We start from the raw sequence: 11,802 nt of genomic DNA on the forward strand, positions 1-11,802 counted from the left end.
GTAATTTTCCATTGCATTTTATATGTCCACTCTCGCAATAAATTGGACATTGAAAATTACTTTTGAATGATATTATATTACGTAATTATATTAGTTTGATATTTCAGAACAGGCTTATTGAATTCTTTCATAGTCACAGAATGGTAATACCTATAACATTTAATCAAAAAAATACATTTAATATATGTATATTAAAAAATCTGTACATTACAAACAACATAAATAACAAAGAGTTGAAAAGTTAATAATACAGTTGATAAATATTTGTCAGAAATATAATATGAGCGAAAGGAATAAATGTAACCTTTCATATTCTTATTAATAAATGTAACTCATGACATAAATTTATGAAATGAAACGAAGGTGTATCATATTAATTCTTGTCTCGAATGACTCGGGGATAGTAATTTTCTTGCATTTTAGTTTCTTCATATTTCTATAATTATCCTTCGTAATACAATGAATTTTTAAAGGGAGGGAGAAGAAAAGCAATTACTACTTTTTAATATATTCTGTAAAAATTACGAAACCAGCAAACATTTCACCATTTCAGAATTATATTTTTTAGCAATTACAGTTACAAAAAATGTACGAAATTCTATGTACAAAAAAATCCATTTGTTTTCGAGTAATTGATTTCATTGTTTAATTCTTCAACAAGAAACGAGTTGAATTTATTTTTTCGTAATGTATTATTACAAAAGCTGGGAATTGAAATAAAACGGTGAAATTTTACAAACAAATCGAAGAGAATTAAAATCACTGTTGATTCTTCTCCTTTAAATATACAACGATCCGTAGAAATATAATTATCGCTATAACAAGCACTACGGAATTATAACACTTAAAAAAAATTAATGGCAAGACAGATGCGTAGGGAAGTTTACGAAATATAAATATTGTTACAAAAAATGGGACTAGCAAGAAAAAGATTTGTCTGTAATCAATACGAAATTAATTAAGTAACAATCGTTTCGTCTGTCTATGTTCTAGACAATGTATTGTCGGTTTTTACTCGAATTTTAATGGGAATCTGCGTAGAGTTCTTCGTTCGCAATTGGAGTATCCCAACTGACTAATTAATATTCGCTGAATTTCAACAGTATCGATCACAAGAGGAAATAAAATGATTCCATTTCAGCAAAATGAATTCATTTGGCATGAATAAAACCTAGCGTCTTCTCTTACCGTGAAATATTATTAAAATAGAAAACCATTCCCGTAATATTATCGATAAATCGGTAAATAAGAATGAAATTTCATTAACCTCACGGTACCGTGTATTCCTTTACATTTTTAACTAATCGTATTAAAAATGACGAATCTTAATATAACAGTTTAAAAAAATAATATATTTGTAATTTGTAAAAACATCTCGTTTGTAATAATTTCTTTCGGAACGAAGAATTTACTGTAAAACGACCCCTCTTCAACATTCAGGAACTACATTTCTTGACAATGTAAGTTTTTCATGAATTATCCCTCACAATTTTGCACGTTTTAAAAAAGACAGCTGGCTTTTAATGAGATGAAATTAAAATAGGAAGGAGAACAACGCGAACATTATTCATTTCTCTGTTTCTTTCGCACGATACGGGTGTTTTAAATTATTTCACATTCTGTGTCTTGTACAAGATATCTTGATATTACAAAATTTCATTTGTAAAGAACGTCCTTAAACAGCAGATCTACTGTAATAAAAATCCCGCTCATAATAGTTAGGAAGGACAGTCATTTATTCAACATAATTATTATAAAATACCTTTTTTATCTGTTTAAGAAAATTCAGGGCTATTACTACTGTACAACTTTGACTCTACTTTGCCTCGACACGGACTAAGAACTTCGATATGCCACTTTTATTAAATATTTAATAATATATTCGTAATTTCATATAGAATACCCAACCTACAAATGGAAAATTTCAAGAATCGTAAATAACGATTCTACTATTTCAAATATTGAAACAAACGACGGTATAAGTTACTCACAAAAATTGACGGATTATTTCAAAAGATTTTACGAATGAAATATTTTCTGCTACAAATGGGCTTTTACTGTTTCACAAAAATGTACTAGAAAATAAATATTAGTATAAAAATACTTCGAACGTTTCCAATATCTATCCAAATATTATTTTTATTTCACTCTTCGTAAAAAATTAAGCGTAGTCGATTTCCTCCCAATTTGTTGCTATTATCTTCCTTTTTTTTCTTCTTCTATTATCTCGATAGCGTTCAGTGGTAGAGATTCTAGATTGGAGCAAAGTGAAAACGTTCACACCGCTAATGAGGTTCGGAAAAACCTGAACGTGACCGCAATTTTCTTCGAGCGACTATCACTCTAACAATAACATTCGGTTCGAACAGTTTCAACTTGCTTTCGCCTGGAATTGAATATCAGTCTAACTTCGACTGGCGATTGCAAAAAGGGTTCGTGGCGATTGTATAATTATTCGAATAGAGCATCGTAGGAGGTGGCTGAGTGCTTCCTCCGCGAAGTGGGATTCTCATTTCCTTCGTACGTGATCTAACAACGGATTTTTCACTTACTCACGCCATCATCTACCCCCGTGCCACGTTTCATTCGAATAAATTGATTTGTTTTCAATTCTACTCGGTTTGCTTCCAGCTCGAATTACCTACGTTGCCAACCAATAGTGGCTGATAGTTCTTAACTGAATAGTTGACAAAACACTTTTACGCGATCGCGAAAGGAACTTGTTTTCTTATATTCTATTATATTAAAGACAACCTGTCCGATTTAAAACGTTATTTTATATGACTGAAATTTTATTGGATTATATATTAGAAATTGAGGAATCAAAGTAATAAATGGTGTGTATGAAGTGAAGATTTTCTGTGTTAGAAATTATAATTGATTTGATAGCTTTAAACACAAAATTGTTCTGGCATTTTCAAGATTTATCACAGTATTCGATATAATTTATAATTTTCCACTAAAAAGTAAATTCATATTTTTCCCACACATCGCTTATCGCTTAAACTCTACTATCCGGAACATGAAAAGAGGTAGAATTTTTTCAATATTCTCGGAGACTCATTCACATAATCTAAGAGGACTTGTAGGAGAGAAGAATTCTTTATCCCTTTGAAATAATATTCATGATTCTTTTAATACAAACGTATGAAACCACGCCCATCGATATTGCAGAAAAGAAAATATTTGAGAAAGGAGCTTTACATACCGAGTATGTAAATTTTCGTTTTCCACACATATATGTACTTTAGAAAATGTTCTGTTGAACGAGCAGAAAAACTGATCTTAAAAAACAGAAAGAAAAAGAAAGATCAAAATTATCTCGACGTTAATCATCTACAAAGATCATTTTTACTTGCATCTTGATAACTTTCTTCTCAAAAATTAAAATAAATTTCTTTATGAAACGTCTCTAAACTCTTGTACCTTAACGACAGTCGCTAAAATTGTCCTTCTGTAAAAAAAAAAAAAAAAACAAATTCGCAGACAGAATTCTCGCATCGAATTCTCGCGAAGTTTGCATTTCTTCCGTCGAACCGGCCGAGTTAATTATTTGTTCTTTCGCCGGTACGAAAGGCATTTAGGATGCGACCCGTATTTCGACGATTAAACCACCGATAAAAACGGCTAGAGGAAGGGACAAGAAAAATGGCAACGGCGAGAAAAGACGAGAAGTGACAAAACAAACGAAGAATCGGGCAACTCGAAGGAACCAGACCGGTGAACAATTATCGAAACTGGGTCGAGCTACTTCGAGATTATTATCCATCGGCCAAGCAGCGAGACAATTCGATAGAAAACTCATAGGAATAAGGAATACAGAGGCAACTGATCTGCCTCGCTGCCAAATTTTGGCGATCGTCCGAGCAAGAAACAGCAAAGTTTGATTAAATTTCCGGCTCGTTTGTGTCTGTCGCTGCAGTCATGCCTGATGATTACACGCGTTTTTTATTCGGCAAGGAATTTTTTGCGACGTTACCGCGCTTGAATTCCGCAAATGTCCGCGAGATTACTCGTAGACGAGTCGTTGCCGCCGTTTCGAGACGAACGACGCAATCATCCCGTCATTTAATAGGGAGTCGAAGCAATGAACTTTCGATAAATTGCTCGTTGAAAGGACTACGCGAGCGACCGTACCTCCATTCGACGAATTCTACGTGAAAATTGAAATCGATTTCGGTTTTCAACCTCGTGACGCAATTTTGAATAAACATCCGCGAGTTGGATTAACAAGAATGATTCGACGCAGCCGAAACCCTCGATTTCGTTTATAAATGAACTTCCGGAAACGAGGGTAACACAAACAAATTTCAAGCTATCTCGAGAAATTAGTGTCCCAAGTGTGCCGCTTAATGTAAAGAACCGGGGTATAAGATAACTCGATTTCTCGACTTTTCTGACTTACTCTATCCCTTTCTTCAGGCAGTATAAATTCCACCAAATTGAACCATCGACTAATTCCTAATTAAAACGTAAGTAAACGTACGAATAATTTAACAGTAGTCTGGAAGATGTATTTTCCGTTTCTATTTGATGTTCCTATTTCATAGGAGAATAAGATTTCTATATTCATCATTTGATAACAGACGGTGTTTTTGATAATCGCGTAGGCTTTTATTAATGTTGATTTAAAGTAAGGATTTAATTTTTCTATTTTTCTCTTAAATGATTTTGTTTCTGAATAACGATAGGAAATTTAATTATTTATGGTGAACTTTGAAATAGACCATCTGTACGTACTTGTATGTCTCTAATTAAATGTTAAATATGTTTGTGAATAATTTGTAATTTTGGTTAATTAATGTTCTGTAATATTTGACTCTTCAGTAATAAGTGATACGTCAATTAAGTACAAATATAGCACGTAGAATTCCACTTCACCGTATTTTGCGTAGTTTTCAAGTGTCGCAGTAACCATAATTCGCGTTTACAAACACTGTTGCAATCATTTGACCATATTCAACATTCAACACGTGAACGAAACATTGTTTGGATCGTAGCTTAACGAACTGGATTCGTGAGAAGCATAGCTTCAAAAAACTTGTTTAGGTGATATTGTGACACGAAATACGATTATTTATCTCGAGGATTAATCTATTCTATATGGATTTCAAAGCAAAATCAAAACTACGATTCCATTTCGAACGAAATACGATTTCATATGCGTTGATATTCGATGCATGAACGAAGCATAATGTGGGAATGAAAAATAAAACGAGAATTTTCAATAAAACGACACAGTATCATCGATCTCTATGGAGAAAAAAATTGTGGACATTTTTTGTGGAAGCTTTTGACAACAAATAACGTAGAATAATTTACGATAATTCCAACAGTCGTAACTACAAAATAATTTGCGGAACGATCTATTTGATGAAAAATACAAGCAGGTATAATACTCATTGACCATCGATTTTTCACAGTAAAATAACGTAAATTTGTGAAAATTTGTTACTCGGAAGCAAGTTCTAATCGAAAAAGTTTGATCCTTTAGTGAAAGTGACCAAACGAATGAAGCATTTATTTCGGTTTCTCATTATCACTTAATACTTTTTAACGATGAAGCGGACTAAGTAACGTTTCGTGCAAAATAATTACATCGCAGTGTGACAACGCGAGACATAAATATTTCAAATAATATGTAATTTGCATAACGTTAAACAAATAAGTTGGAAATAATAATCGAAGCGTCTTAAATACATTCTTGAATTTCCATTCAATATCCTGATTAATTTAAGAAATAATGTAACTAATATCGTTAAAAGCGCAGCGTTGATAAATTATTAAGATAATATTATATTATAATGTGAAAACTTACGAGTAGCGTATACGAGAACCACAGCATCGGGCGTCACGACATTGAATGAGCTACTGCGTAAGAAATTCTTGGGGAGGCGACGAACGTAATAAACATGCAAAAACTGCTGTAAACGGTTGACATTTGTTGTCACTCTCGTTGTAAAGTCTACGACGTCCGTGAATTGAGAAATCAAACAAACGATCCACTAGTCGTAGCTGATTTGAAAATATTCAAATAATTTATCTAAACGGATTTATTAAACCATGTATAATATTTCAATATTAAAACTGCCGATCTGTAATATACTACTATGTTATATAATTCTATTTTAACAATATTATTATCTCAAAATTGATCTTTCTAAAGACGAAATTGAAAAATCTAACTAACCTTTCATTCTAACAAGTTTCGTAGCTTTGATGTTAAAATTATATATAGCTTTAATGGAGAAATATGTATTATTTCCATTTAGAAATTTGGCTAGAATGTGTAAATAATTTTCTAAACATACGCAAGTATAAGTTTGGAAATAAATCGTGCTATATCATTTACCTAATAATATTTAATCAAATTTCGTACAGTAACGAAACTGTTAAACGAAATAATTTTAGCAAAGGGCAAATTAAATGAAAATTAGTTACAAACTGACATATTGGAATAGGTGTACATATGTTCGTGGGAAGCATAGTTGTTTTGAAGTAGTATCGTGATATCTGTAAAGTAATTCTGCAAATGGGCAACTGGAAATACACGGATCCAACCTAGGAAGATAACAGTTGCTGCGGTTGAGTTTGCGACATTTCGACCAATGAGGATGTGTCGTGAAGGACAAGTGTTATTCGTGCTATGCCGAACCATCGGAGTAATTGGACTAATTAGTGGACGCAATTATCCGGAATTAATCGAGATAAACCGCGTAATTAGCACCACGTTCGTTGTTCATCCGTATAGTATCCGTTGTTGATTTTGAATTCTCTCGAGATATGGTAAACTGGCTGGCAATCCTCATCTTGTTACTTTTGCCTTCTTAGACTTAATATTTCGTATGATGTTAGAATGGCGATTAATCGAAATCCAAATATCAGGTTGCGGAATTTATCTATTTACGAAAAATTCGAAGATACAAAAATGACGAACTTGGCGAATGAAATAAATTTCTGTTCCATAGATTCGTAAATATCTGTGTTTAGCAAACGCAACTAAAGCAAAAATTACTGGTAAACCTTAGTATTTAAGGAGAGATTCGTTTCATCTCCTCAATATTATAAGAATTACTCTATTTCAGGTATTTTGCGTCTTGTGTGCATTCTATGAATTTTTATCTCCAGATTTCGCATCAATACATAAAAATCTCATTGAATTCCGATAAATTTATAGTAATTTTTGTATCAAACTAATAACAAATGAACTCGTTACTCGTTTCGAAACTCCAACAATGGGCTCAAAACACGTTAATTATACTCAAAATACAATTTTAAGTACAACATTATCATACCAGAAACTTCGGTACCTTGTTTCTAGTTACAACATGACGAAACTGAGCTCGAATTCACGCACAATATTAATTTATCATTCGCGTTTATAATCGCACTATAGAAAAGACTTTTACTCGCGATGTTAATCAGAATGTTGAAGTAAGTTTGTAGGATGCTTTTGAAACACAGCGAATAATAAATCACGCTGTTAATTAAGGTCGTCACTGGGTTCGTGTAAGAAAACGGTGAAGTACCGAAGTGAAGTACATTTCGAGACACATTCAAAAAGTATTTTAATTAACGGGGCTCTATTATACGATTGGATTAGTGTTCATTAACGAAATTTTACGAGTCACAAATTACAAATTGTTAGTCCTTGTAAATTCTCTAGAACCAGAGCAAGTTTGATAACATAGCATATAAAGTTCTATGTTTTACAAACTACCAACTAACTCGTTATTTACTCATTAATGAAAGAAACACATTTTTCTCGGAATTTTCCCATAAAAATGATGCAAAACATGACCATATTTGAATGAATTTGGATAACATAAACATACTGCGTAGTAGCTGTGTACGTTTCCAAAAATACCAGAATGTTTAAGAATGAAAATGTTGTATAATGCTCAAAGTTGAAGATTTCCAACTAAAGGTTATGACGAAGTAAATCAACCGTGACATTCTTTTTCCTACAAAATCATCTTAGTCATCCTACATAATTCCTTTGGAAGATCAGAAGTCGGTAATATGTACTTTTCTACAGATGTCTTTGAACATCGACCAAAAAGCACATTCAATTGATTCCCATTATAAATATTTAAAGAGTAAAGAGCATTCCGCGTATGTCCATAGAGGGGAGTGCCGTTATCGCGTTCCTTTATGGCGTTCAGAATGTTGTTTCCCCAGCAGCGAATAAATCCGACCGAGAAGGGTGGCCTGTCGCTCTATGCGCAATCTGTCTAGTATAGGAACAAACGATAAAACGATAAATTCAGGGAAACTGTCGAACCGTACAGCATCCTCGTGTCGGCCCGTCATTGCTGGAAATGCGTAAATCTTAATTGGCCAATCGAAGAGGAACGGAGGCCGCGCGGCGTTAACCAACAACCACGGAAAACTCGGACGAGTGAATTCATACAGTTTCCATCTGATGACGAGGCAACCTAAATGCTACCGTAGTCGAGTTAATTTTATTTTAGTCCAATTCGTGCTATTTGCACGTTCAATTAGCGTATCTATCTTGCACGATCCTGAATTATAATTAAATTGAAAATATTTATGAAAATCCGTATCTTTATAGGCGCAATTGGAGAAATGAATGTTATTTTATAACAATTAATTTAATCGTTACAATTGATATAATTTGATAATTTATCGAGTATTATAAAAAAGTACTTCTTCGTTCGAGATGTTTCATATTTCAGGTATACGCTTTGTATTTATTTCAGATGTATAAGTACATTACATTTAATTGAAATATAGTTGCGCTCTTATCTATATGCAAGTCACGATTGGTTAATGCTTGTTTGCCTGCAATCTGGAAGAAAACGCTGGGATTCATAGTTTTGCTTCAAAACAAAACTTGATGAAGAATGGTAGGTCCTGAAAAGCGTTTGCACGAAATCCAAAAATATTTGCGTACGATATTTGCGAAACAGGAGTCCCTTTTAGTAAAAAAAAAAGAAGAATATTTTTGCCCCTCCGTTTTACATCGCTCCAAAAAAATGTTGGACGTTCTGTTTTCTATCTATCGCGGAGAAAATGAATGCTTCGTTTACAGTTTTCACTGTGAAAGCGAGGGACATTTGTATGCATTGGAAATGTAAATCTGGTAGAATTTATAGAAAGAAGCATTACTGGAAAATATTACTATAACTCTGTGAATGTTACTGCTATACTCTGATTTCAATTACAACCACTTTTTGGCGATAGTAGATAGATTATATTAAATCTGGCAAATTGAATTAAATATTTTGATCGTCAGATACAAGAGGAGAACTTTTGCTCATTGCATATTGTTCATCTGGAATAATAGGTTAATGAGTCTCTTACCAACAAAGATATTTTGCACATTTTCGTCGCTATCAGAATTCTTTTTTTCTATAACAATACTCACGCGAAAAACATTTATATATCACTATGTATAAAAAGTTATTGTTATATAAAGATCTTCGTAGTAGAAGTTATGACTAATTTTCAAGTAATATCGTTGGATTACCAACAACATCGGCGGATTATTAACAACGCTTTGGATTAAGGTTATTGAATTTCAGAATATTTGATTTTGTTTTCTTTTATAAAATCCAGAATTCAGATTCAAAGTACAAACAAGTAAACTATCGTAGTCACCTGTGATCCAGCAATATCAATCGAGGCTCAACGAACTGAAAAATCATTTCCTTCAAGGGAAAAATTGAAGATTTCAGCCAGATATTCCTGCTCTGCAAATTCTTCTGCAAATACATTCCTGCTTTATACACTTCCCTTACAGGCGACCACCATAGTACCGCGCTCTATCCTATTCTATTATATTCAAGGTAGATCCCATTGGTTTTGCAATTTTCCAAGCAACCTAGTTAAAAAATCATACTACCCGAGACCACTGCACGGCCAAAATAATTAAGGCACCGTGATAAACGCGTCGAATATTAATAGAATTTACAGGCCAGTTCGGCATAATTAATGTTGCGGAACGTATTAATTGCTTTCGACTGACCATGGCGTTCTCAATTATTGTTGCAGAGCAACAGAAGCCAACCAGCCATCGGACTAAAGCAGACGCCGAAGGCGCGGGTAAGTTTTTAAGTTTTTTCACTGCAAACAAATAACGTGTCTATCACCTTTGATCGTGTTGCATTTTACCACGTGAAAGTCAGATTCAAATAGGACTGTTCGTGGCAACGATCTCGGTACAAACTAGTTAGCCGGAGCTCGTTAGATGTCCGATCGATGCCTACAAACCGAGTTCACCGTACTTTTGGCCAAACAACTTTACCAGTCCCTTCCTCCATGGGCCTCCTTCTGCTTCTTCGGCATCCTCGAGAGAACTTGAAATAGACGAATCAACCCCTTTTCTCTATCTCCCCTTTCTGTTCAAACTATACGCGTGTATATCTTCACGGAGCAGCGAACCACGAAATCGGCCAGGAGGGAACGGGACACGTATAATTTTACGACTTTAGTTTTCGGCGATCCTCGGGCGCTTCAACCCAACCATGCGAAAGAGTGTCGGAAGGGAAACGACGGCATCGTCGTGATGTTCGTTTCTAACTTACGAGCGTAGAATCGCGTGTCGTGAATCGAGATCCAGGTTGTACGTATTACTTTGCCATAGTTTGTCTCTTTATGGAGTTGCCCTGCTTTTGGACGTACCTCACAGCGTGTATATAAATGATTTTTGTTTCGATTGTTTAAACGAAACTGTTAAACGTCACAGCAGGATTGTAGAAATGAATACAAATCTCTCTCCGTGTCATATATGCCAATATCGTAACATAAATGGAAGTTCTATATCCATCAGCTGTCCAAACAACAAAACATCGTAACAAATTTAACGAAAATTAATGTTCATAATTTGTAACGTTCGTTAAGTTGGAAAAAACAACCGCGTGGAAACGTCTAGTTTCACCTTTTAATGATCGACGTGATATACCTGTTTCGTGAATGTTATACGATCGTTCGTAGACGTAAAATTACGTAGAATTGAGGCTCGTGTTAGAGACAACTGGCAAGAAGACGCGTACGAACGAACAAAGCCACTAAATGACGTACTCTAACCCGATGACACGAGAACTCGGTTTTAATCCCCACTGGGCCTACTTATTTCACCAGACAGATGGAGACAGAGTGGAACAAAGAGGCAGAGGTTGGATATCAATGTCTGCGGGTAGAAAAATCACCGGGAAAATAAGCGAGACGGAAACAACCGATAGCTATTCGTTACAAACGCCTTCGTGTACACGCGAGACGTTAATATAAGTTATTAATTTTGTGCTTGATCGATGATCCAGGCTGCGAAACGGCGAGAGGAAATATGTTCTTCGAACAAGAGATCGTTAATTATAGGGAGAATTTTACATGAACTTTTCCCTTCCTCGAGCAACATATTTTTTAAACCATAAATAGATTTTTCTCCGAAGGGAAATTATTAAGTAGTTTCATTTCATTCTGTTTCGAACAGAATAATCTTGCTTTTCATTCGGTTACAATCTCTGATGTTACACGTTTGATATAGTGGAGTACAGTAAGTATTTTTTGTTTTCCATTTTTCACCTGTCCCATTTTTTAAATCTTTTGTTTTTTGGCTTGCCATAACCGTCAAAAGCTTTATCATATGATATTGTGAGGCGAAACAATATCGATCATCCTTGTATAACCTGAATTCCAATAACTATTTGACGAACGTATCATCGTAAATTATTACTTTGAAGAATCGATAATTCGAAGGATTGAATATTTCGAGCACGTATTGCATTCTTTATATGTATGATTTATATGTATATACGTATTGCCGCTCTGTACCGCGAA

The 11,802-nt window shown here is 34.2% G+C and overlaps 1 protein-coding gene across 1 annotated transcript in view; it reads left to right on the forward strand.

Annotated features, from left to right (window-relative positions):
- The window catches only part of LOC117231997, a 117,395-nt gene extending 107,315 nt beyond the window's left edge, over nt 1–10,080 (forward strand). The window contains exon 3 of the mRNA XM_033491060.1: nt 10,018–10,080. Coding sequence (XP_033346951.1) covers nt 10,018–10,080 — 63 coding nt within the window. The remainder of the gene's footprint in view (nt 1–10,017) is intronic.
- The last annotated feature ends 1,722 nt before the right edge of the window (nt 10,081–11,802 follow it).

This window comes from Bombus vosnesenskii, unplaced genomic scaffold (assembly GCF_011952255.1).
Source record: "Bombus vosnesenskii isolate JDL3184/JDL3185 unplaced genomic scaffold, Bvos_JDL3184-5_v1.1 scf7180000013277, whole genome shotgun sequence".
Classification (NCBI taxonomy): Eukaryota; Metazoa; Arthropoda; class Insecta; order Hymenoptera; family Apidae; genus Bombus; species Bombus vosnesenskii.